Genomic DNA, 26,160 nt, shown 5'->3' with positions numbered 1-26,160 from the left:
GGGGGTGGGGGCAGGTACAAGGCAGGTGCAGAGTTTGGGTCACAGCCTTGAAGCTGTGGCTCATCCCTCCCACACCACGCAGTACACCGAGGCAGTCTATTTTCTGAGGGCAGGGGGGTCTGGGGTTGAGGAGTTGTGAGCCCGGCAGCCGGGAGCTGGGTAGAGGGGGAGGCAGGGAGGGAGGGAGGCATAGGTGTGGACTGTGGAGAGAGAGAGGGGAAAAAAGGGGAGGGGATAGCAGCAGGTCCGCAGCTGGGCTAGATGTTCTGACAGCACTGCATCTTTGGTTTGTTCTCAGTGGGCTGCACCTGGATGTTGACCACGTTGTTACTGGGCGACATGTCGCTCTCCTGACGCTCCGACATCTGCTTCTGAGAGACAATACGGTAGATCTCTGATGGGAAAGAATGAAAGAGTTATTTAGACTTACAGTCTGTTTAGCTTCTGTACATCCTGCTGACTACAGGTTTTACAAAAAATGAACTGCTGCCCTGGTTTTCAGACGACGCGAGTGTGACGTGCATTTTACCCTGTGGCTACCGGATAACTGACAGGAAACAGATTAGAATATGACAGAAAAGTCTGGAGGAGGAGCTGCAGATCCAACTGTGGCTCAGGAGGTAGGGAAGGTCGTCCGCTAATCAGAATGCTGGTGGTTCAATCCCCGGCTCCTACAGTCCGTGTGTCGAAGTGTCTTTGGGCAAGATACTGAAACCCAAATTGCCTCTGATGGGTGTTCCCATCAGTGTATAAGTGAGTGTGTGTATGGGTGTAATATATGCATGTGTGAGTGAATGGGTGAATGTGGTCTCTACAACTAGAAAATTGCTGTATAAGTGCAGTCCATTCACTATCACACCTGTGATTAGGTGATGACCCACTCTGTCACCTGGGCCGCAGCCGCCCCACACGTTGCCCCCACATGTTCAGAATGTATTGTTCGATCTAGTCTAAGAATACCCACAAACTGGATCCCAATCTTAAAAACTGGATTTTACAGGAGCATAAAAAATTTATCATTATTTCAGATTTAACGTGTATAAGCTGCATCTAACAATATAATATAATATAAAAACACACACAATCCTCCTGTTGGAATACATTCACTAGCGCACCAAGTGTGGGTTAATCCACCACTGAAAAAAGTCCCCAACAAATTCACTATTTCCTGCATCTTCAGTAGGAATGAATTTGTGAAGTAATGAGAGACAAACTAAGACATTGTTAGTTCTGGTCTTTTCATGGCCTTTGTTGACATTAAGAGAAATATAGAATAACACCACCTTTATCTTTGATATCTGTTATGATTTTTTAAAAATGAAGGCATCAAGTTCACTAACCTTATTATCTGTGCAGACACCAGCTGGACCATTAGCACAAGAAAATGTATCATCTCTGTCATGATAAGAAAAGCTTTGCCACTCCTAAACAGATAAACTCGATGAACTCTCCAGCCCTCATTATGTTATAAAGTTAATCCGGTGGGGGTGTGTGGTGTGTTTCTGTGTTCAGTAGACACCTGACTTGCCTCTCACTGTAATCACCCTCATTAAAACCACAGCTCTGACGAACAGCTGTGTATCACTTCCTCAATAAACGTAACGTCCGTTGGCCCCAGAGGTTGTTAAAAGTCAAGGGAGAGGTTCGTGTTATACGTATGTGCACACACCACAGGACACAACACACAGTACAAACCTGTCAGAATGGTCTGGAAGGCCGTCTCAACGTTGGTGGAGTCCAGAGCCGACGTCTCCAGGAAAGATAAACCGTTCTTCTCTGCAGGGCAAAGTTGAGCACCAGGGCACGTTAACCATACATCAGATATCTAGCATTCCATACATAGCAGAGCAGTTTGACCAGTTCAGCTGAAATATCTGAAGTCCTGACGGCTCGTTTTTTTTAGGCTGTGTGCATTTCTCTGTGGACTAAGCACTTTGACACTTTCACAGTATTAATTATAGAACCTAGACCTGCTTAATACTCAAAACAGACCTGGAAATCTCACTTTATACAATATGGGACCTTTAATTATTGTTTTGAATAGTAATTCTCTGGATTTAGACCACTTATAGAAATGTTTTTATTGTTATTTTGGAATCACATTTCTGTTTAATTCAGATTTTCTGTCTTATTCTGTTTCTCTGTAACTCACTCTTACTATTGCCCATCTCAACCAGAACTCTCTTGACAATAAAAGGAAGTTTTTTTCAATGAGGCATTTCTGGTTAAATGAAGGGTAGAAATAAAAACAGAGGATAGTAGTTTTACCAGCAAAGGCGCGGGCCTCGTCGGTAGGAACAGCTCGGAGGTGACGCAGGTCGCTCTTGTTGCCCACCAGCATGATGACGATGTTGCTGTCGGCGTGGTCTCTCAGCTCCTTCAGCCAGCGCTCCACGTTCTCGTAAGTTAGATGCTTGGCAATGTCGTAAACCAGAAGAGCCCCCACCGCCCCACGGTAGTACCTGCAGCGGCGCCACAAGCACAGGAAACATGTTTCAAATACCCGTCATCATCGCACAATTATAATCAGAGCTGATTGAAAAGAATCTTATAGGTGACCTGGTTAGAGCATTTTGTACCTGATGTCAGCTACAGTCTGTGTGTTGTGTTGTTGCAGCTGGAAACGCGTTTTGGTTGTGTTTCAGCTGCTTTATTTTAGGAGGTAACAAGTTTAAAGTTTCATAAACAAGGTCTTATGTGATGCATTTTGGCTTTGCATCAAATTCTAATCAGTTCATTCTTGAGTCCAAGTGGATGTTTGTGTGTAATCTGAAGAAATTCCCTCCAGACATTACTGATATATTGAATTCACAAGATTGGGACTGACATGAGGTCACAGTGACTTTGACCTTTGGCTTTTGACCCCCAAAATCTAATCAGGTCATCTTTGAGACAAAGTGACTGTCTGTGCCAAATCTGAGGAAATTCCCTAAAGGCATTCAAGAGAATGGGTCAGACAGAGGGACAACTAAAAAACAGAAGGTATTAAGTTATGGCCAAAAACATGTTTTGTGAGGTCACATCTGACCACCAAATTCTAATCAGTTCATCCTCGAGTCCAAGTGTTTTGGAGCTGTCCTATGAAGTATTATACAGTGGTCACTGGTTCAATTTCAATTGTGACGAAAGTATAATCTGGCTGGTGTGTTTGTACAGCCGAGTCCTGAGCCCCGCTGACCAGCTCTTCCTATACTCACGCTGATGTGATGGCACGGTAACGCTCTTGGCCAGCTGTGTCCCAGATCTGGGCCTTCACCGTCTTGCCGTCCACCTGGATGCTGCGTGTGGCAAACTCAACTCCGATGGTGCTCTTACTCTCCAGGTTGAACTCGTTGCGGGTGAAACGTGACAGCAGGTTACTCTTTCCCACGCCCGAGTCACCGATAAGGACGACTGAAACACACAATGGAGGAAAGACATTTTAATACAACCTATAAGAATAATATGAAAGAAAGTGCACAATTGATCAACTTCCTGTGCACACATACACTGTTCGAGTTTTTCCTTAAATCATAATAACCACTTTCTAACAGATTTCATACAAATGATACCTGTATGTTATTACGCCTTTTTTATTACATTATATTTGCATGTTCTGATCTCTGTGCTGCTCATTAATCATATACTAATATTTACAACATATCATGCGCAATTATTGTTTATAAAAAGGTGCAACAATTACTTGATTTACCGCTTAGTCAACTTGACATAAAACTAGTCTGCAACCATTCAATCAATAGTTTGTCATTTTTCAAAGAAAAGTACCAAACATTCCCCAGTTCCAGCTTCTGCTTTTCTTTGACTGCTCTGACAGTGAACTGAAAATCTTTGAGGGTTGAACTGTTGGTCTGATAAGAGAAGTCACCTGAAGACGACACCTTGAACATTAGAAAACTGTGATTGTTATTTTTCACTATTTCTGGTAGTTTATGGGCTTGACAATTAATTGATTAATTGAGGAAATGGACTATTTAACCAATGGAAATATTCATTAATTGCAGCACAACTATCAATGTCAAAAATAATTGGCAGGTTAATGAATAATGAAAGTAATCATTATTTTCACCCTAATTATTGGTATTACAGTACATGTTTCTATTATTAATAATTTATGCTCTTTTAAGTTTAATTTTATTAAGTCTTTTATCTAGTTTCTTTCATGCAGATATTCTTTACATCCTTATTATTGTTTTTACAGCCTTGAAGTATAAACGTGACAAATAAAGAATTCTGAACCCTGTGAACCTTTACATGTTTGGATGTAAACTAATCATTTATTTATTTACATCCCATTATCTCTGCCTGCTCATCCTATGTACACCCTGGACAACAGGTCGCCAAGCTACCACGAGGCCGACATCTGAATATTTGTTATGATCAGCATGTTGTATGTAAAAGAAGCAAATTTAATCAAATCAACTTCTGTTTCTTTGAAAACAATAGTCAGGTGCCCATGTGACCAATGTGACAGGCTTTGCTTGCTGTAATCGTTCCTCTTGTTCTCCAATGCAGGTGGTGGGGAACAACATCCACAGTCTGTTATATGTGAAAATACATTGCAAAGTTTATCTAGAGTTAATGTGAGGCTTGTGTGCGTTAGATAAATCAAGTATCTTCTAAAGTTAGTCTTTTTAATACAAAATCCCCTGTGTGTTACCATAACTCCACAGCAAATTGTTTGCTATTAATAAAGTCTATTAAATGTAAAAAAAAAAAAAAAAAAAAAAAAAAATACAGAAAAATGTCCATTGCAACTCCTCAGAGTCCTAAGAGATGTTTGGACAGGGAATCACCTGTTTATTTGTATTGTAATTTTGAGAACAGCAGATATTTAGTGAGTTATTCTGTTGTCTGTAAAATGTAAAAGGACACAGTGCAAGTCTGTGGCGGCTGAGTAATGTTAATCACTGTAAAGCATCGTCATATGTAAAACGTAAAACATGTGACATAACATTCCACCAAATAGAAAAATGTAGCTAAGGCGAATATTTAAGATATGAATAGATCTCTGATGGTTCATTAATCATTCTAATACCTTAGTGATAATTGTGTTAATTCGCAAATGCAAACGTTTTAACATTTAGACAGTTTGTTTACTTTGCTCAGGACATTTTCTCTGACCTCATTGTTTACCTAACCAAGCTTTAACTAAAGCACTTTTCTATCTAGAAAACTAGCTAACACTTAGCCTAGCTAGTTAGCAGCATGATCTGCTGTAAACTGATTAAAAGTGTAATTTGTATATTTCGGTGCGGTTAACAACACGGTTCATCGTTTAGCTGCACCTCGACAGATAATGTGATAACGGTTAACGTTAGGTGTGTCCGACGTGAAGCTGGTCCGCGCCCACCGACAGCAGCTAACAGCTGCTAACTGCTAGCAGCTGACGCTCAAGACGCCCTGTCGGTTAACGATACCGAACATAACGTGACGAATCCACGAGTGTTTCTACCCGCACGGTTTAGAGAAGGGTGGTTATGTGTCGTGTAGCTTAATCAAAGTTGTTGACATGTTCAAGACAGCTCGGTGAAAAGCGATCAGAGCACAAAGGTTGACGGTGGCTAAGTTAGCTTGGCAGTCAGTCAGCTGGCCTGGTTAGCCTCTCAGCTAACAGACCAGCAGAGCGCCAATAACAAGAAGAGGCTTGGTTTACCTTTGAACAAATAGTCATACTCGTCATCTCTAGTGCCCATCGTCTTATTGAGAATTGAATTAGTCCGAGATTAGATGCGTTTTAATGGAAAGAAGGCGATCTGCTGTGTTTTACTCTTCCAACGGGAATCTGTTTGGGAGCTGTACTTCCGTAATTTCTTCTTCTTCCCTGGCAGCCTCAAGGTGACGCACAAAGAGCACTCTGACATCCAGTGGTCAAAAGAAGGAACTGACCAGCACGTTTAATGTTCAAGGAAGTGTAAATCCAATTCTTCTCTAGATACAGTCATGAAAGGATTACAGGGCAGGCTCACAGGGCCTGAGGAATCAGCAGCTTTGTTTGAAGTGACTGTCAATATATCTGGTCAGAAAATCATTCAAACAACCACCAAGAGACACAAAACAACCTCATAGTGGCACAATAAGCGACCTCAAAGATACACAAACAACCACGTAAAGACACAAAACAACCACACAATGACGCAAAATGACCACAAATACACAGAGCCCCAAAATTGACCTGTACTGACCACAAAGAGAGACAAAATGACCACAAAGAGACACAAAACAACCACAGAAACATACAAAAGGCCAAGAGAAGGCACAGATTGTTGAATATTTGTGAACATTCAGCACTCTCTTCTAAAGTTAGGAACCAAAGGAAGAACCCTAAAATGTGCATTGTCATCCCAGTTTGCTCTATAACAATGAATGGGGCTCAGATGCTGTGAGGCCATAAAAGGCTTGTGAAATTTCTTACACCAAAATGAATGTTTCACATCTTAAACTTTATTACCAATTCAAAATCTGGATGAGACCTATTAGGGGGTACTCTACACAGCTACTGTAGATTATGGGGTTAGTGCAGTGCATTTCAGCTGTAAAATTTTAGTAGCTTGACAGATGAAAGCAAACTTTTGATTTTTTTACACTATGACCAGTCTATACCTCCAGAGTATGTTTTTCTGCTGTTAGTTATTATGCTATTAGTTCATGATTTACACTCAGTATCTCTTAAAGTGGGGGGGTTAAATAAAAAGAATAATGCAATTCCTGCATTCAACATTTTCATTTGTCATTTATGACATTTAAAAGACATTGTAATGGAATATACATCCACTGGTACTAAAACAAAGATGGTGCCCCTTGTGTTAATCTGATTTCTTCCTTTAGGACAGATAATACAGATTTAACTGTTCTTTGGCACAGGAATAACATGTGACATTTAAGCTGCTGTTGGGTCTGTTATCTTCAGTTATTGCTGCAGTTTATGGATTTTTGCTGCAGTTTATTAACATTTTTTTGGACTCCATGTTTGCTGCTTTATTCTGTGTTTCCATGAGAATGCCAGTAATGTTGTGTAAATGTGTCATTTAATAAAAGAGCAGTCATGTAATCCGTTTCTAGCCTTCATCTAAGGGAAGGGTTGGCGTAGGGAAAATAGCAGGAAATGAATAAATGTCATCCTGGAGGGTAGAACTGGTAATGGGACGAGTCTGGTACATGCAGTGTATTTAGGGCCTGGTGGTGGGTTGTAGGACTCTTCTTGGCTCACCAGTCAGACCGCTCTTCAGCCGGATCTCTCGGCCCAGATCTGTCCGAGTCTTTAACAGGATAACATGAATAACAACAGCATAAGAAAAGTAAACTAGGGGACAAACAAACGCAGAGACTTTTCAAACCTGTAACAGTATCGGAAGTCAGTTGAACAGGAAACGGGTCGTGCGGGGCGGAACCCGAACAAAAAGCGCGCCATTTCTGCTTCATATGTGGACGCCAAAATACCATCATGGCGCAGTGAACTGAAATCTGGCTCTGTGTAAAGCCAGCAGTCAGTAGCCTAAGTGAAAGACTCGCTGAGTACCCAGGCTGTTATATCATCCTTGCTTGAAGAAATCAACTGCCCGGTTCTGGAGGTAAGTTCCACTGTGTCGGGACGCTTTAAATTTACTTTCCCAGCAAACTGGTTCTAGAAAAGGTTCATTTCTTGATGCTTCATGTGAACAGTGCGGCGTCTAATGGCCTGTTTTATATTTACAAATTACACATTTACTCACTGATTGTCAATCTATTCACACAAATAATAGTGATACTGTCTGTGCTGTGTTACCTATAGTTTTAATTTTTAAATTTCCAATTACTCTTTTTCCTGTCAAACATCCTGGCATTGAATGCCACAGTTTCCAGACAGTTTTTGAAGTACATTTAAATGTTAATACTTCTTCTTAAATACATTTATACATTTAAATTGAGTACCTTATTTGCATGATTAATGCCAGGACCTTCAGGGGTTAAAAAAAATCAGTGTTCTGCTGTCGCTCTTAAATATATTGGAATAGGAAAACCAACTCCTAGCAGGAGAGACTTAAATTTGGTTGGACAACATATGGAAATGCGTCTTTTCACATAATGTGTTATTAATTGGATTTGTATGGTTTGTAGATGCATAAATGAATCAAATCATATAAATATGTACTTATGATGAATAGTGACAGAAGCCATGTCTCTCAGTGACTGATGCTTTACTTTTGTTTTGAATTGTTTGAATTGTTTTTGTTTTTCATTTTAAAAGTTAACTTGTGTGAATGTTTGAAAGGATTCAATGAAAAAATACACAAATGACCAAAAACTGTAGCACCTTTTAATGTCCCCACTGCTAAAAATATACTAAAATACTACTACCACCACCACGACAACTACTAATAACAACCATAATGATAATGATAATAGGAAAATGTATCTTAATTCATCTTGTTTGAAAATTTTTATATTGTAAGATACGAAACATGTGAGGAAAATAACCTGAATACACTAAAATGATAACTACTGCTGAATTTATACAGAGTTAATTTTTTTTGTTGCAGTGTTTAGACATCTTACATTATACAGTCTCATACTTAATAAAATACTATTATAATATTTTGATACATTTGTAATACTCATTTAATTTCTAAAAATCAAATGGTCGACTGCGCTTGAACACAAAGTCATCCACATGCTGAGTCCTTTTTGTCGCATTTATTTCTTCATGTAATCAGGAAGGAATTTCTTCCATTTCATGTTCTGCAAACAAAAAAGAAGAAGAGGCATTATATTAGTTATTTTCTGATCTCAACATTAACAACTCTGGTCATTGTGTCTGACTTACATTTTTCCCCCAGGTAGATTTGGACTTCTTAGACTTCATATCATCCAGCGACTCATAAGTGTTGCCTTGGACTGCTGCGGCGGCTTCCCCGGGGATCTGCTCATAGGTGTCATCAGGTAGACCAGCAGGTGTTGGCACCTGGGGTACCTCAGCATACGTGCCATCTCCTTGCTGAGCTGAACTCCCTCCAGGCCCCACAGAGGCCTGGTACAGCGGGTTGGACCTCAACATTTCCAGATCAGCGCTCTGCTGCTCTGACCTGGAGGTGCTCGGCCTCTGAGCTCTGGGATCATGGAGGGAGTAAGTGTGGCAGGTAACTCTCTTCAGTGGAGTGGGTGAATAAGATGCTGATGTTGTGAAGGAGGGACTACTCATCTGGTTAGAGTACTCCTCCTCCTCCATATTGCTGTTGTCCAGTTGTGGCAAAGATTTGCTCCTGCTCTCCACCTGTGTCAGCTCAGAGTATGTGGTACCAGGAGGACAAAGATCCCCAGGATAGCTTGTGTCAGTGGTATTAAATGAGTCTCTGTCTGTCATTGGCACTGGGGTTGTGTTTCCTTGCAGTCTCTCTGATCTGTTTGTCTCAGTTTCACTTGGATGTGAAGTCGTTTCAGGCAAAGATCCACTCAGAGAGAATCCCAGAGGAATGGATCTTTTTGGTACTGGAGGTACACCCTGAAAAACATGAAACAGCAGTTCAATAAGACTAAAAGTGTACAGCCATGCTAGTAGCTCTGTGAGGCTGAGGCTTTGAGCTATGCGCCACTAGCTGGGTTTCCATTGCAGTTTTGTTCAAAATAGAAGCAATGGTCTGTTTCCATCGAGTTATGTTATGTGAATAATGCTGGGTTTTCTCCTCTCGCAATATGATTTTAATTAAGTTTGACAATGGATTCTGTAGTTTAGCATTTGAGTATGCTAGTTTAATGATAACACAAAGTACAGCTGAGGCTAATCGGAATGTCATACATGTATTTGGTCATTAAAGTATCGGGTGAAATAAAACATTTTAAAGGTTTTTGAAAATAGGATCATGGCAGTAGATGACACGATAATCCAATATCCAATGTATAATTAAAGCCAATATGTTGGCAAACCAGTGCATTGATTTAACACTACAAACTGTGGACAGGCTGTTTGTGTCATCTAACAATTTTAGTGTATACTCATGTTCTGGCTTTTGTAGTTGGCCTCTGCATCTCAGTGAAAGCACTTTAAATATCTAAACCATTACTGAATAATAATTAACAAAAAAGTACAGTAGGCAAATCTATACAGATCCCTTTCTGCATGACTGAAAGTGATACAAGTTGTGTGTGTAGTCAGGAAAATACACTCAAATTGTATTTTTCTTAACTTTTTAATTACATTTCATCCACCTGTATAACACCAACTTGTATGTGACTCTGCTATTTTGAGTAATTAATCACAGGTGCAAGTTTTATTGAAGTGTTTTGCTTGTGTAATGTTCTAACAACAGAGTATAGTTTGGTATGAGGTCATGACAAAGCTGGTGAACCTTTGATGATAGATAGAAGAGTGTTTTCACATGCAGCACAATTTTCTTCCTATGCCAACACCTATCTTGAAAATCACCTAATCAGTCAGTTCTAGTTTTTGTCGTACCTGTGAGAGGGACATTGCATCTACAGACACTGTTCCTGTCAGCTTTCTGCTTTTGGATTTAGGTGGCAGTGAGGGTGGCTGCACTGTGGAAGCGTCATTTTGCTGCTGAATCCTTTGATTCTTGCCAGGGTTGCTGTGATGATCCTTTTTCTGGTCCCACAGGTTCCGCAGAGCTTGGACACTCACCCCCGACTTGCCTTTGGTGTTGTAATTCACCACGTCATACAGCTCACCTGTATTTTCCTGAAAATAGCAAGCTGTGTTATTATTACCCTTTATGGCTCTTCACAGGCCCATCTGGCTTCAACAAGGAAAACAAGGGAGACATGTAAATGAGGCATTTCAATGCTGGCAGCAGTCAAATGCAGTGCTAACACGCACACATTGGCAATGTTAACATGTTATAATGGTAACGTAATATAATGGTTGCCATGTTCAGCATTTTAGCTTAGTGGTCAGCAAGCTAACATTTGCTAACTAGTACTAAAAACAAAGTTCAGCTAAGGCTCATGGGATTGTCAGTACCTTCCCAGGTATTTGATCATAAACCAAAGAATTGGACAAACTCGGACTTGATGATTGTGCTAGATGAGACGCCAGAGGATCACCAAAGCCATCAGGATGCATCCTCTGGGCACCATGAATGTAGGTACAAAATATTGTGCCAATCCATCTGGTAGACCATTGAACAGTTGTTGAGCTATTTTAGACTGCATAGGCCAAAGTGATGGCCCACTTTCTCATAATCCATCATGAATGTGCTTGATATAATTTGTGTTATCTCCATATTTCCACATTTACAGTGACTTTACATTGTAAATGATGGATCAATATAAATAACTTATTCAAAATGTATGTGGCTAACAGGGCCCTACTCACTTCATAACAGCTGGAGGTCAGGTATTCTCCAAAGGGCTGGATGGGGCTGACCTTGTAGTGCTCTATCAGCTCTGTGAGACTGTGGTAAGTCTGACAGTCTCCTGATATGACAAACTGCCCATCTTGATTCTGGGTGATGACAAAATGACGGCACCTGTCGTGGCCCCTTTGGAGGAAAATGCACAGGCAGTGAGATGAGTTGGAAAGGCAGTAAAACAATAATTTAACAACATTCAGCAGACTTGGTTTGTCTCACTTGTAGGACAGGATGTAGCCAATGGCTTTATCACTGAGGCGAATGAGAAAACAGCCCAGAGCTTTATCTCTCAGTAGATCTTCCGCGTCCCTGGGGCAGAGAGACAGAGACAGAACCATTTTCACAGACTTGCAGGCAAATTAGATTTAGAAATAACACTGCTATCTCATGAAACCTCCATCCAATTCATATCTCTCTTTTATTCATCACGCAGTGAAAACATAGATTCACTGACACTATATCCATTCCTATTAGGTCCAGAGTCATTGATCCTGTCAAATAAATTGATTTTGCTGTGTGCAAACACTGCCTTTATAATAGGAATCAAGTTGAGTATCTCCTAAAAATGAAAAATTTAATTCCTAAGAAATAAAACACAACTTAACTCAATTCAATACACTTAGGGCTTTTGCTAATTCAGTCTTACTCACTAAAGCTCATGGTGGCTAATGTTGGCAAACTTGTGTAACTGACATCACTGAGTCAGTTTACTGACTTCATCTCAGGACTTGTTCTCTAAAGTTTAGTTTGTCAGAGATACACATTTAACTGGTTTCATCACAAAATTAAACACCCAATTCAACACGCAGTTATCTCGTAAGTGCCATTTGTGGCCACATTGGCCACCGTTCCACAAAAGCAACATAGTCGTCCTTTATACATATTTCAAATATTGAACTAACCACAGCTGTAGCAAGGATTTTTTTCCCCCCTCCAACAGCCCCTTCAGCAAAAACAAAGTTTTCTTTTGCATTTTTTTGGTGTTTGTTTAACTGTTGAACTATGCTTTATATATTTCATTTTTAATTTGAAGGTCAAATGCTAAACGCTATAACTTGAAATACTATATATTTTTTTATAAATACTTTTTTGTTTCCCTAAAAGTACTCTTACTTACAGATACATTTAGTCTAAAAATATGATAACCCCCACCCAAGGTTTCTCAAACCCCTGAGTAACCATACAAAAGGAGGAATGATATCAAATTCATGTCCTGGAGGCAACTACTGAAGCAGGAACTACCACAGAGCTGGTTTTGAGGACCTTGGCAGGTGTTTATATGCCTGTCTGTCTGTGGACAGATTTTGTCACCGATATAGCATCATAACCGTGCAAGATACAGTCGCAAAACTTTACAGTTGTGTAGCTGACATCAAAATGAAGGCCAGTTCAAAGATGGGTGTGGTCTGGCCCATGAGTACTGGGTACTTATCATGGGTTGGACATTGTGGCTAGTATGATCCCATTGCAAGATGGTCTATAGTTATATATTACTTTACCCAGCAGTACATGAAATAGTTCCAGTTAGCTCGACCTTGACCAACGGCAGCAGTAAAATGTTGCTTACACATTAATGCACGTACAGATATCCAGTAGTGGAGTAAAAAATACAATATGCCCCTCTGAATTGCAGTGGAGCAGAATCATAAAGCTACATAAAATGGACATAATAATTAGTACAAATTGACCATGATCTTAGTGTTCTTAGTAGCTAAAGCCCTGCAACCAACACATAAATATACAATGGAAAAACATAATGTTAATGACAGAGATATCAACAGTACGCCTATTCAGAAACCTATTCAAATAAAGCCAAATAAAATACCACAACCTACTAAAACCCACCAGGCCAAAACAAATGCAGCTGTTATGTGCCATAGCACATAGACAGGAGTCTTTAGCTCCCAACAGAAAAAAAAAATACTTCTCACTCCTACACCACAGATCCTGGACCAGGACTCTTCTCTTTTCTGTGTTGCTTACTTTCTCGCAGCGAAGCCTTGAAACCAGTCAGGGAAGTTTCCATTGTTCAGGATGAGCCCTGCTTGCGTCTCAGTGAACCACCTCAGCACCAGCTCCTTTAGGCCTCCCTCTGCTGTATCCATCTGCAGGTCAACACCTAAGTTCTTCTCCATCCTCACACTCTTGTCAGGCGCCGTCAGAATAGTGGTAGCACTGTAGTACATACTCTCTGCTCGGTTGGCATTTAACTCTCAAAAGGAAGACGAGGTGCCTCATTTGACTACCTCTGCTGGGCGTCTCTCTTATCTGAATGGTGGTATTGTTTCAGTTTATCTACCAGTGACTCTTCTACATGTCATCGGGTTGCCAGCTTCATTTTACTATCTGTGTTCCTTGTCCCAGATTGAACTTTAATAGTTTGGTCACATTAGACACAGTAAATTTTTAATTTTATTTGCTTTTATTTTGGTTTGATGTACATTGTAGAGGAGCTGAAGTAGGAAGCAGGGACATGAATGTGTATGTCCGCGCTCAAGAGTGTATTTGTGTTGTTGGGACAAAAATCTGATCACACTCTCATTATATGAGGACAAACAGTCCATCCCAACAAGGTAAACCATTCAAATTTAAGGTTAAGATGTGGGCAACAATTTAGATATCTGGAACCAGATTAATTTTGTAGGTAATTTGGTCATAAAACAAAGTATTGGACAAAGTAAAATCACAGGATTACCAGAGTTATTATGGTGCATCCTGAGGGGACCAAGAATGTCTGCACCAGATTCCATAGAAAGTTTTCCAATGTTTATCAAAAGATTTTGCTCAAATGTCAACCTCAGGTTGGTACTAGAGGAAAAGTCAGAGAAACACCAAAGACATTAGAATTCATCCTCTTAGAACCTTGAATATCTGAAGCAGAATTCATGACAGTCCTTTCAGTAATTGTCAAGATATTTCACTCCAAACCAAAACTGCCATCCTTATGTAGGCACTAGAGGAAAAGTCAGAAAATCACCAAAGTTATTAGGAATCCTCCTCTTGGGGACATGAATGTACTGTATGTGACAAAATTTCCTGGCATCCATCCACTTGACTTAAGTGGCGGACCGACTGACAGACCAACATTGCCATGTTACACTGTCACCACACCGCACAGTTCAAATGCCTTTTTGGCTGAAAGTGGCACCACATTAACATTGATAGTTTTTTTTTTTTTTTTTTTTTTCAAAATTGAAGGGGTTCATTCTCTTGGGAGCATGAATGGTTCAGGAGTGGTGTTATAGAGGGAAAGCTGGGTGGGTCAACAAAACTGTGATTTATCCCCCGTGTACCACTGATGTCCTTGGGTATCCTTAAGATTTATGGATCCACTAGATGGGAAAATTAATGCAATATTTGGGGAAATTGTATTGGCTGTATACATGGATGTATTACTGAGCAAGCCTACTGGACCCAGATGAGAGCCTCTGTTTTATGTCTCTTGAGAGATAACATTGCTTGATTGGAACCGAAATGTAAGGGGAGGAGTCACAGCTCAAATCTGAACAAGTTGGATAGTTTAGCAAAGTACAGAGAAAAGGGTAGTCAAGTTTTATTTGAAGGAAGGGGTGGGAGTGTAAAACAAACAATCAAAACAAAACTGATGGTCTTCATTCATCAGAATTTGTACTTTCCTTAATAAGCTATACTTTTTCAGGGAGTGAAGCCTAAATACAGATAAATTGAATTTATCAAAATAAATTAAAAAATAATACATGTTTTAATTAATCAGCACTATTAAGATAATAAATACATTTAAAACTATTTATTTTCACAATTGACAGCTGGAGCGCGCGACACCTCAGGCGCGAGCTGCACAGACGGTCGAGCAAGGGACAAGGCACGCCCACAGCAAGAGTGTCTTTAACGGCAACACGCTGAAGCCAAGTCAGTTATAATATTGCAAATATTTGTTTACATATCTGCAAAGACACTCTTCTGATTCAACACTTCTGAATGTATGGCACGAGTCGTAACGTTTCAGTTTTCAATTCGTCATCAAATGAATACACCTAATGATCGTATTTTCTAAAAATAAGGTGTCATACTTTGTTTCATATCAACCTGAACAAATGAGAAACGAATACAGTTTATACTCTACACTACCGACTGTTGACATTAAACTGTGGGCATTAAGGGAACATTAGCTATAGCATTAGGTTACATTTTCAAAAATGTACAAATTTCACGAGGTTATAACCAATGCCACATTAAATTAATAGTTTTCTGAATGAAGTTATGTATGGCGCCCTCTCGTGCCAGAGAGCGGGATGTATTTGGACATTGTAGATCCCTCGTGGTCTGTACACAACACAGAGACCTAACAGGACAGGAGGAGGACATGGTGTCACCGTCAAAAGTTGTACCGAGTATTTTTGACACGGTAAGACGTTTATTCACGAATGATATTGTGTATTATCTATAGCCGGTGACTACTTCGGGTAGCGTTTACAGGAGCACAACCCGAGGCGACAGTTGGAGGCAACAGCAATGACAGTTTCTTCACAGACTAGCTTCATTTACCTTCGTTGTCATGTCTCAGTGATGCTGTTAAAAAAAGTTGTGAAAACTTTTTACAATTATTAAATAACTGGTTTGTTATTACAGGATAACAGAAAGGAAACCTAAGTATCATCCTAACTACAAACATCAGCGAGGACTGCAGCCATGGACCCTTTCAAACAACAGAGAGTGGAGGATTTCTATGAAATCGGTGAAGAGTTGGGAAGGTACAGTAATGCACGTATCTCTACTCATTTACTTCTTATTGCTGAAGCAAGTGTATTAAAGTACACAGTATTGTATTTGTTTGAGGTTTAATATGAATACTGGTGGGTTGTTAAATGTAAATCAGAAAATCCAAAGAATGACAGTGTGAATGAGGACACTTTACCTTAAAACTGATAATGCATTGACGCATTGCAAAAACTTTTTTTTAATGTTGTATGTTTAAAGAAACTCATGAAGAGCCTGGTGATGTTGATGGGAATCTATCTTTTATCTTTAATCTTGTTTTGTTGAAGGACATACAGCATACATGGCTCATTAGAAAATATTAGGAAAGGCAGTTGTGCAGGAAATATTTACAACTTCATTGTGTCATTTCATAACATAACTGCCCTATTATCTCAGTGTTGGACAGTGTCATCTTTAATGTTGATATACAGAGGGCAACTGTGATCATCATAAAGAGACCCTCAATGTAGAGTTATTTGTAAAAACAATTTTAAAAAGGCTTTTTCCTGTGGTAGAATATATAAAGTTATAATAAGATTAGAGGAGAGGTTGCATAGCTCAGCAGTATTAACTAGCATGTAGGTCACTGCATCAAGCATTTATTCCTGTGCTATGACAATATGGAATAGACACCGAATCATTAACTGCAGGCTACACATGCTCCCTGCATCTGTGAAATGTCTTTTTATTCTCATTGATGGCTTTAAACAGTGTTAAAACAAAGCTTCTCCTCTGACTGATGATTTCTGGAACATGTGCAAAATATAAAGTAATGTTTCTATAAATCACTGATTGCACAGGAATATTTTAACAGAAAAAATAAACTGGTGTGTGTTTTAGGCCTAGTTTTATTGCTTTGCATTGCCAAGTGGAGACAACTGTTATGCCTGTCATGCTGCTTTTTAAAGGAGTCCTCTATCTTTAGCTGTGGCTATATCTGCCCTCAGGCTGGCTGCAGAGAAGGAAGTAGAGTGTTAGCTTACAAACCATTCAACCAGGGGAAAAAAAAGTTGCGGCTGTACGGTCACATAATGTTTGAATTTTAAATACTTAAATCCACCAAAGTGTTTGCTTGTATTGAGTAAGTGTGAGTATCTGTGAGTGTCAGGCTGATCATGTTTGCTGCAGAATATGTGCAACACTATAAATAGACAGAAGTGGTAGTGAAACTTTAATCACAAGCCGACCACTGCACCGCAGCACGAGTTGTTGTGGGGTGCACAATATTCTGTGAGCAATACAACCAAACAAGTTTAAAAATTGATGGAAGCACCCCCTTCAGGCCAAGCTGTGTACTGTGTACCTTTTTAGTTTTCTGTGTGAAGTTAGAAGTTGTATGTTGATGTTGTGGGCTTAGAAGAAGATCGACTCAGAGGAAGAAAAATATACTGTCTTCTACACTGAGGGTTAAATACTCACCACTTCATCCAAAAGACATCCTGTTATTGGCTCGGCTAAATTCAGCTGAGCTGGAAATGTAGAACAATTAGAGCTTCAACTATGAATCAATAAACAGAAAATGAATGAACTATTGGAAATTTATACAAAATTAATTATGCAAGTATGCCAAATTTTAAAGACGATATGTACTGAGTGGGATATTTTACATTTGAAAAATAGTTGTGATTCTTCTCTGATGGTCTGATGGACAAACTATGTAATGGAGACACTGTTTTTAAATGACGTCAAACATATCTTTGGCATGTCTTGTTACTTACTGGCTGAAATACAAGCAGATACAATATACAGTATATCTCTGATAAATCACCTCAGCTGATATTGTCTCATTGCAGTCTAAATTTCTAAAAGTCTCTAAATGTAACTACCAGCATTTCATCTAGACTACATCTGTATGTTTGTCAATAGTTCATAAAAAAGCACATTAAGTCACTTTTTCTCAAGGATTTTTCTTTCTTCTGTGTGTTACAGTGGCCAGTTTGCCATCGTGAAGCAATGCAGAGAGAAAAGTACGGGTTTGCAATTCGCTGCCAAGTTCATCAAGAAGCGGCAGAGCATTGCCAGTTCTCGAGGAGTACGGCGGGAGGAGATAGAGCGGGAAGTGTACATCCTGCAGCAGATCCAGCACCCCAACATTGTCACGCTACACGACGTCTATGAGAACCGCACTGATGTGGTGCTCATCCTGGAGCTGTGAGTCACCAGGATTATAGGTCAGGTTATAGGTACCGGGTACTGCACAACAGACTAGACACCATTGTGTAATGGGATCACAGCAGGCGCAACGCCCGTTAGCACGTTGATAGATAGATGAACCAGAAACTATAAGACAGAAACTATAACCTGCGAGTTCTGGGTGCAGAATAGTAAAGAGTTGTACAACACCAGGGGCCAGATGCATAGGGGCGTAGATTCATGACTAAAACTATGTGTATGCACAAAACCAGAAATATGGGTACGCATTCTTTTTGTCAAAATTATAAATTTGTGCATTCGCATGGTTCCACTTTATGAATCTCACTTATTGAGAAATTGGGCACATCTGCACAAGCCTCATTTCCACTCCCACAATTAGCCATAAATGGATGAAGACACTCCCGTAATTAATCAGTTTGCATAAAAAAACACTGTCTCTGCCACAAGTTAACAGGCACAGAAAAGAAAGCCAAGGAAGTAATGTAATTTCACTGACTGCGAAACTGAGGCTCTCACAAATGGGAAGCAAAAACATGCATCAGTTTACTTTAGTACAACCACTCCAAATGTAAAGTCCTGTTTTACTCTGAGCCTAATTTATTGAGACGAAAGAGTCTTAATTAGGCTACCAGACATGTGTCTAAAATTGTGATTAGTAAATATTAAAATAGTAATGAAACAGTTTACAGAATGCCTCACAATTAATAATAAGATATTGAATGAGACACTGAGCACACAAACACAATTATTTCCATTTATGAATTGTGAAATTGTTGTTGCTGTATAAACGGCAAAACTTGCACTAATAATAATGACTGCGAGCTCTGAAATTTGTTTCATTTTATGTTGAGTTATGTGTCTCTGCTTATTTTGTATTTTCACTTCACTGTAACTTGGATTGCTCTGGAAAACCATGTGTACGCATGGTCAAAAGAATGTGTGAGGTTCTGTGTTTATAAATACCAATTTATGTGCTGGAAATTGCGTACACATGGTTTGGTTTGCACGTGACCCCAGGACCAGGAAACAGCAGCATGATTGATTTTATTATTTACAAGTGCTTTTCCCCCCGTATCAGGTCAAAATGGCTTCACTGTAAAAGACCTACATGTGGGCATGGATTATCATTGTTCTACCATATGACCACACTTACATTAGGACACATTTTAATGCTGATTTGAATGTTGCAGTGTGACCCTGCACTGATGTAGTTGGATGATAAGTGTCTGTGCTCCAGGGTCTCTGGAGGGGAGCTGTTTGATTTCTTGGCGCAGAAGGAGTCTCTGAGCGAGGAGGAGGCCACTCAATTCATCAAGCAAATCCTCGAGGGGGTAAACTACCTCCACGCCAGGAAAATCGCCCACTTTGATCTCAAGGTTTGTCCAGTCTAGATATGCGACGTTTTTTTTGAACATTTTTACATTTCTGGGCCGTGAAGGTCAGAGGGTCATGGTAAAATCACAGCGACCTCAATTTAACCGTGACATTTTTTTGAAAAGCTTGTTTCATGCTCAGAGTTTATTGCTCAGGATAATTCAGCATTGTTTGTAAAACTTTTCCATAAAATGCTATAGAAGTTGTATTAGGAGAACGTTATTATATTTGAATATTAAACTATAAAGGAAATAGACCATTAGACATCACATTTTGTTTTTCTGCTTCTTAACTGAACACCAACAGTTTAAATGTAAAAGGGACCATATGTCAACAAACAACAAGGTCAAAGAAAAGCTGAAAATAATGGTCTAAAGACCTAAAACTTATCTGGAGGTCACATCAGTAATTAACAAGCAGCTGACGGTTTCTGTTTTTTATTCCCTCCTGAAACAGAAAAACATGGTGTGTGTTCTGTTCATCTTTCACATCTTTGTTCATTGTTTACTGAATTTCAGATTAAATTACTTTCTCAACACAACAGAGGATGAAAACTAATGGAAGCTTTTGAGACAGTAAAGTCTCACCATAGCAGTTCTTGGGCTTTTGATCAGATCAGATCCTCATTAGAAGATGGAGTTTGCCAGTTGTCAGTTATATCCCTTTGTTCTGAGGAACAGAATGTCTTCAGATGTCTTCTCATCCATGTTTGCTTAAAACCTGGATAACAGAAAAACTAGAATACTAATTGTTGTTCTTCTCCTCTTCCTCAGGGAGCTTGTTAGTGTACACTGCAGAACAAAATGTTACTTTAACACAAAGTACACTAACACGCAAAAAATATGCAAGGGAGATTTGTGCCACTAGGTGGAGCAATTAGCTGTGAGCGAGTTGTGTGCACAGTAACTCTGAAATGAGCAGCTGTATCCTGCAGCTTGACTAACAGTTTTACACCTTATGAATGCTCTCGCTGTTTTGTTGTGTGTTTTTGAATGAAAGAATTTCACGAGGGGAATGTATAATAGTTAATGTCATGTATTTCTGTTTAGGAAGGTGGTTCTCAAACATATTCTCAGTAAAATTTCTTCTCTCGTCTGCAGCCTGAAAACATTATGCTCCTGGACAAGAACGTACCGCTTCCGAGAATCAAACTGATTGACTTTGGTCTGGCTCACAAGATTGAAGCTGGGGTTGAGTTCAAAAACATCTTTGGGACACCTGAGTTTGTTGGTAAGATGAGCTTTTTTTTTTTCTTTTTTTTTTCAATCCACTGCTCAGCGACCTACACTGGTTTCCCATGGCCGCTCAAATCAAATTCAAGTCACTAGTTCTTACCTTCAGAGCGACTTCTGGCTCTGCACCATCTACTTGAACTCAATCATACGGCCTTATGCTCCTTCTCGGCCACGATGTTCCTCCAAGGAATGTCGTCTGGTATTGCCATCTCTGAACACAAGACAATCTCAGTCCATGCTGTTCTGGTCTGTGGTGGAACAAGATACTGAATGTTATTAGAGCAGGGGCGTCCTTCTCTATCTTCAATAATCTGTTCAAGACTCCTCTCTTCAGAGCAACTGCAACACCCTCACATGTCTAACTAGCATTTACTATGCGCTTTCACTGCACCTCTTTACCTGATGTCCTAGCACTTATTGAATTGATGTAGTACTGATTACTTACAACAAGATCTCCTACTGCTCTGAAGCTTTAGTGTTCTCTCCCTCACTTGAAAATGGCTCTGGATAAAAGCATCTGCCAAATGAGTGAATGTAAATGTCTCGTCTCGTCGTCTCCCGCTTATCCGGATCCGGGTCGCGGGGGCAGCAGCCTCAACAGAGAGGTCCAGACGGCCCTCTCCCCAGCCACTTCCACCAGTTCCTCCGGGAGAATCCCGAGGCGTTCCAAGGCCAGCCGAGAGATATAATCCCTCCAGCGTGTCTTTGGTCGACCTCGAGGGCTCCTCCTGGTGGGACATGCCCGAAACACCTCCCCAGGGAGGCGTCCAGGAGGCATCCTCACCAGATGCCCGAACCACCTCAACTGGCTCCTCTCGACATGGAGGAGCAGCGGCTCTACTACTACTCTGTTTAACAACTTAATACTTCACTCATTCACTGTAGGGGCAATATGAGTATTCGATATATAATCTTGAATAAACCAAATTTACAACAATAAGACGAAGAGCAAGAGGTGTATTATTTAAAAAAAAATCTTTAACAGTGTTGCTTTTTGCCTGTTTTGCCTTTTAAGCACCGGAGATTGTCAACTATGAGCCACTGGGATTAGAAGCAGACATGTGGAGCATCGGGGTCATCACCTACATCCTGCAAGTGCAACACAAACAACATAATGTCACATACAGTAAAATATACATTGTACAGAAGCTTCCTTCAAACAGGATGATAAACTGGAGGATCTCTCTTTAATGTTTTGTTCCAGGCTGAGCGGTGCCTCACCTTTCCTGGGGGAGACCAAACAGGACACACTGGGCAACATTTCAGCCATAAACTATGAGTTTGATGAAGAGTTCTTCTGTCATACCAGCGAGCTGGCCAAGAAATTCATCAGCCAGTTGCTGGAGAAAGATAAGAAGTAAGAGCTCAATCATAACAAAGCGGATGGGATTTTCCTCAGGGCAAACCTGTGTTAGTACACGACAGTTAACCCTGTGCTTTTCTTTTTCAATATCTTCCAGAATCATTCACCCCCCTGTCATAATGATAGTTAAGTAAAATTATTTGGGCTTTTTTTTCCTCTCACAGGAAAAGATTAACAATTCAAGATGCTCTCAATCACCCGTGGATCAAGGTAAAATGAAAACTTCCTTTAAATTTGTATTTTACTCACAGAGAGAGAGACACGTGGTATTGCAGCCTGAATTAGAAATACATTTTTTCATTAAAAATACACATAAAATATTTTTTGTAAAGATATATATGTTTTGCGAATTATTTTTTATCGTTTCTATGAAATGCAAAGAAAGCACCTCTGAGTTAAAAGGTATAAGAACAGATAAAATAAATAGAAATAAATAAAAAAATAAATAGAAATAGTCCCAGGCTCATCTCCACAGTCAAACCTGTGACATATTAAACAAAACGGTAAACTAACAACAACAGCAACATTATAAATATAATAACAACAGCCATAGTTATCTTCATCATCATTTAAGATTTACAAAAAGAAAATTATGTCTATGTGTCTACCTTTTAACCGTCCCATGTGAACACTTCTGACTCTGGTTACTTATGAGGATGGTTTCATAAAAACAAAACTACTATGTAAAATGGTTATTCAGTCCATTTATATTGAATTCCATGTTTGCTGCAGCAGTACCTTGCAGTGGAAAGGCTTTTCAGCAGCTAAGACTGGAAGACTGATAATGTGGAGGTGAAGCTGGTTCTGGTACCAGATTTATGTCAGAGAGATGATTTATGTTCTAAAATGATCCTGAGCACCTGCTCAAATCAACATCACAGAACCAGTTCTAGATGAGAACTGAAACAAACTAGACTGTAGAAGTATGTTAAGCTTAATAGAGCCTGAGAGTATCTGCATATGGTTTGTATATGTTTTGTTTTTTACGTCTTTACTTAGTAATCTTCATTTAAAGTCTGAATTAAACTCCCAATACTTGCATATGTTCTTATGCAGTCATATGTACTGTATTCTTTACATTGTTGACCTAAAACATCTTATTTTGTGATGAAAGATGAATTCGGGCTGAAATACCACAAAATGTATGATGTGTAGTTGTGGACAAACAAATGATCTTATAAATTATAATGTGTGTGTTTCACTTGATATTTGTTGTTATTACTAAACCCCTAATATGATGGTAGTGGCAGAGCCTAAAAGTTTTCAGAGGGTTGAAGAAGACTGTTCACTTTGAGGAGGTACAGAGACTGGTGTCCTGTTTAGTTTTTTTCTCCATAGTGTGGTGCCATAGGCAACAATGGTTATAATTACAGGTCATCTAATCAGGCAAATAATGAGCACTAATGACACGATTGCAGACTCAGTGGCCAAAAGTAATTAACACTTCCTCTTTAAACCCTTTAGTCCAATGAGCACAAGGAGGAAAATAAAGCCCAGGAGCCAAAGAAACGAGAGCGGCGCCAGCTGAAGACCAAGCGCCTCAGGGAGTACACTATCAAGTCGCACTCGAGCATGCCACCCAACAACACCTATGTAAACTTTGAGCGCTTCGCCCAGGTGGTGGAGGACATTGACCAGATGGAAAGCTCGTTTGTTAGCCTGGCGGTAGCCCACGACTCTCTGCAGGAAGATATCGATGCCATGGTCTCTATATACAATGAAAAGGAGGCCTGGTACAAGGAGGAGAGTGAGGAAGTGCGCCACGACCTCTCGCAAATCCGCTATGAGTTCCGTAAGGTGGAGGCCTTGAAGAGGAGCCTGCAGGATGACATGCAGGCCTTCAGCTGTGGTCTCAGTGCCATCAGCAGCCGCTACCAGGAGAGACAGAACCACTTTGATGCACTGCGCTTTGAGCTTAGCAACGAGCTGAAATGGGTGCAGGAGGAGATGAGCTCATTTCCCATGGATGGAGGCGGTGGAGGGTACCCCAACTGCAACTTCTCCACTGTCTTCAATAATGACGTGAATGAAGCCCTGAAAGAGCTGCTGAACCGTTCCTGTGGAGGAGAGCTGATGTCTGGGATCAACTTGGACTTTACTGAAACTGGACAGCAAAGATAAATGCCTAGTACTGCGCAGTTCTTTAAAGGTCCCATATTGTATAAAGGTAGATGTCCATGTCTTTTTTGATTATAAAGCAGGTCTAGGTTCTATATTAATACTATGAAAGTATCAAAGCGCTCAGTCCACAGAGAAATGCACGCAGCCTGTATTCAGACAATGAGCTTTAAAACCAGCCGTCAGGACTTTTGTAACTTTGTGATATCACAACAAAGCAGTCACCAAGCCCCGCCCACCTGGACCCACCATCCAACCTTTCATGATTTGGTTTCTCTGAGCCAATCAGAAGAGAGGCTCAGAGCCTCCTCTCTTCTGATTGGCTCACTGACATGTTGTTACTAGAGCTCCAGAGAGAAGGCAGAGAGAGGAGATGTAAAACTACACTGAGATGGTTTTGGGTTCTTTGAACCACAAATATATCTTATGGATCAACATTTAATAAAACACAGGGAAAGTGTAAAATATGGGACTGTTAAAAAACATTCAATGTCACAGCAGTGACTAGTGAAGGTGCAGGAGGGAGGCCTGTGTCAGGCCCTAAAGGAGAATAAAATTTACACAAACAGAAGTAGAAGTATTATCTTACTTTTTGCAAGCAAATTCTAATACATATTATGCTGAAAAAAATAATATGGACAAAAAACTGTATCCTCACACACAGTGCCATGTTCAACAGTAGGTTCTGTGCATAATTTTTAGGGGTCCAAGCAGCAAATACTTTAATATAAGATTATATCTCAGAATCGGCTCAATGTATTCTGTCCAGGCATAAAGTTTGGTAATGTACCACATTTCAGGCAAAGGACAGCAACAAAGGATAATTAAACTGTCTATTTCTGCAGAACATTTATTATCATTTTGTACACTAATTATTGATCATAGTTAGTGTTGCATTATATTTGGCTTTGCTTGATATTTATGTGACATTTCAGGCCTAAGTAACCTTTTCCTTGTATAAATGAGTAATGAGTATTTTCACAAAGCCAATAGCTTTTTAGAAAGGGTAGAAAATGATTAAAAGATTAGTGTTTGCTTGCATCCACCCCATATATATATACGCACATAAATTATATATACACATACAGTATATATATGTGTGTATGTACTGTATATGTGTCTGTGTATATGTCAAGAGAATATACAGTGTTTTACCACCCTCTCACCTCCATTCTGCTTTCATTTTGTGGCTCTCATTCCTTCTTTTCGCCCTGCTCTAAGACTATAACCCACTTCATCCGTTGTGCATTGGCAGTCTTTTCTCACCTCCACATAATGACTCTGGACCACAGGACATCTTCCATTGGCTATCTCATACAATTAAAGCTGCCTGGCAGCTCTTGACAAACCACAGAGGTAAATAGGGATTAGAGATGTTCTTTCTCTGTGGCTTATTACATCTTGCTGGATTACTGGTCATCGTTGTTTCTTTGTTTGCTTTTGACTGTAAGGGGTCCGTCATGAACCATTTCCCTACTAGAGTGCCTGTTAATGGCTTTTTAGCACCGTCTCATCTCTGGTACCTGTGAAGTTCTATTATCCCAAAGGAGCTGAAAGTCAGTGGAGACATTACTTTCTACAGGAACTCTCTGGGTATCAGAAGATCAGGTTAAATAGACCAGTCTGCCTGTGAAAACAACACCCTGTCATAGCCCTCAAAGGATCACAACCTGACTCACTCTCTGGTTTATTCATCTCAACCACTTTTGGACCAGGTGGAACATGGTACATGTTGTGATATGGTCATCTAGGGAATCTAAATGATGATAAATTATGTTAAAAGCCACACTATTTGTCATGATATTTGGTACTGTAAACACATCCATGTCCTCAGAAT

At 39.9% G+C, this 26,160-nt stretch overlaps 3 protein-coding genes across 4 annotated transcripts; 1 reads left to right on the top strand and 2 right to left on the bottom strand.

The window, feature by feature from the left end:
* Positions 1-6: 6 nt before the first annotated feature.
* LOC111656874 (RAB11a, member RAS oncogene family) lies at positions 7-5,822 on the bottom strand. The gene is made up of 5 exons (XM_023408771.2): positions 5,654-5,822; positions 3,198-3,393; positions 2,269-2,462; positions 1,696-1,776; positions 7-394 (listed from the first exon to the last, which is right to left on the bottom strand). The coding sequence occupies exons 1-5, from the start codon at positions 5,691-5,693 to the stop codon at positions 258-260; spliced, it is 648 nt and encodes a 215-aa protein (XP_023264539.1). The 5' UTR covers positions 5,694-5,822; the 3' UTR covers positions 7-257.
* Positions 5,823-8,271: 2,449 nt separating this feature from the next.
* Positions 8,272-13,497, bottom strand: LOC111656870 (uncharacterized). Its single transcript, XM_023408766.2, has 6 exons — positions 13,326-13,497; positions 11,562-11,651; positions 11,306-11,471; positions 10,427-10,669; positions 8,801-9,475; positions 8,272-8,715 (listed from the first exon to the last, which is right to left on the bottom strand). Exons 1-6 carry the CDS (start codon positions 13,475-13,477, stop codon positions 8,671-8,673), a joined length of 1,371 nt encoding a protein of 456 aa, XP_023264534.2. The 5' UTR covers positions 13,478-13,497; the 3' UTR covers positions 8,272-8,670.
* Positions 13,498-15,629: 2,132 nt separating this feature from the next.
* On the top strand, positions 15,630-25,488 carry dapk2a (death-associated protein kinase 2a). Of its 2 annotated transcripts, XM_023408749.2 has the most exons (9): positions 15,630-15,726; positions 15,951-16,072; positions 18,009-18,230; positions 19,471-19,609; positions 20,708-20,837; positions 21,858-21,933; positions 22,047-22,199; positions 22,370-22,415; positions 23,670-25,488. In XM_023408749.2, exons 2-9 carry the CDS (start codon positions 16,011-16,013, stop codon positions 24,324-24,326), a joined length of 1,485 nt encoding a protein of 494 aa, XP_023264517.1. In that variant the 5' UTR covers positions 15,630-15,726; positions 15,951-16,010; the 3' UTR covers positions 24,327-25,488. The 2 variants fall into 2 exon arrangements, with proteins under 2 accessions (XP_023264517.1, XP_023264518.1); XM_023408750.2 differs by lacking the exon at positions 15,630-15,726 and having other exon boundaries at positions 15,791-16,072.
* Positions 25,489-26,160: the final 672 nt, after the last annotated feature.

The sequence above is a fragment of the Seriola lalandi genome, unplaced genomic scaffold, assembly GCF_002814215.2.
Source record: "Seriola lalandi dorsalis isolate HSWRI2012SDOR001 ecotype SW California unplaced genomic scaffold, Sedor1 jcf7180002054372, whole genome shotgun sequence".
In the NCBI taxonomy this organism is placed as follows: domain Eukaryota; kingdom Metazoa; phylum Chordata; class Actinopteri; order Carangiformes; family Carangidae; genus Seriola; species Seriola lalandi.
This window is presented reverse-complemented; position numbering and strand designations above follow the sequence as displayed.

Excerpts from the sequence above, each read along its gene's own strand:
- LOC111656874 (XM_023408771.2), bottom strand. The coding sequence starts at position 5,693 with ATGGGCACTAGAGATGACGAGTATGACTATTTGTTCAAAG. Across the intron at positions 2,463-3,197 it reads TACCGTGCCATCACATCAGC|GTACTACCGTGGGGCGGTGG; the intron begins GTGAGTATAGGA and ends GCGCCGCTGCAG. Across the intron at positions 1,777-2,268 it reads CGAGGCCCGCGCCTTTGCTG|AGAAGAACGGTTTATCTTTC; the intron begins GTAAAACTACTA and ends TTTGCCCTGCAG.
- LOC111656870 (XM_023408766.2), bottom strand. The coding sequence starts at position 13,477 with ATGGAGAAGAACTTAGGTGTTGACCTGCAGATGGATACAGCAGAGGGA. Across the intron at positions 9,476-10,426 it reads ATGCAATGTCCCTCTCACAG|GGTGTACCTCCAGTACCAAA; the intron begins GTACGACAAAAA and ends CATGTTTTTCAG. Across the intron at positions 8,716-8,800 it reads AATCTACCTGGGGGAAAAAT|AACATGAAATGGAAGAAATT; the intron begins GTAAGTCAGACA and ends TTTTGTTTGCAG.
- dapk2a (XM_023408749.2), top strand. The coding sequence starts at position 16,011 with ATGGACCCTTTCAAACAACAGAGAGTGGAGGATTTCTATGAAATCGGT. Across the intron at positions 22,200-22,369 it reads TTGCTGGAGAAAGATAAGAA|GAAAAGATTAACAATTCAAG; the intron begins GTAAGAGCTCAA and ends TTCCTCTCACAG. Across the intron at positions 22,416-23,669 it reads TCAATCACCCGTGGATCAAG|TCCAATGAGCACAAGGAGGA; the intron begins GTAAAATGAAAA and ends TAAACCCTTTAG.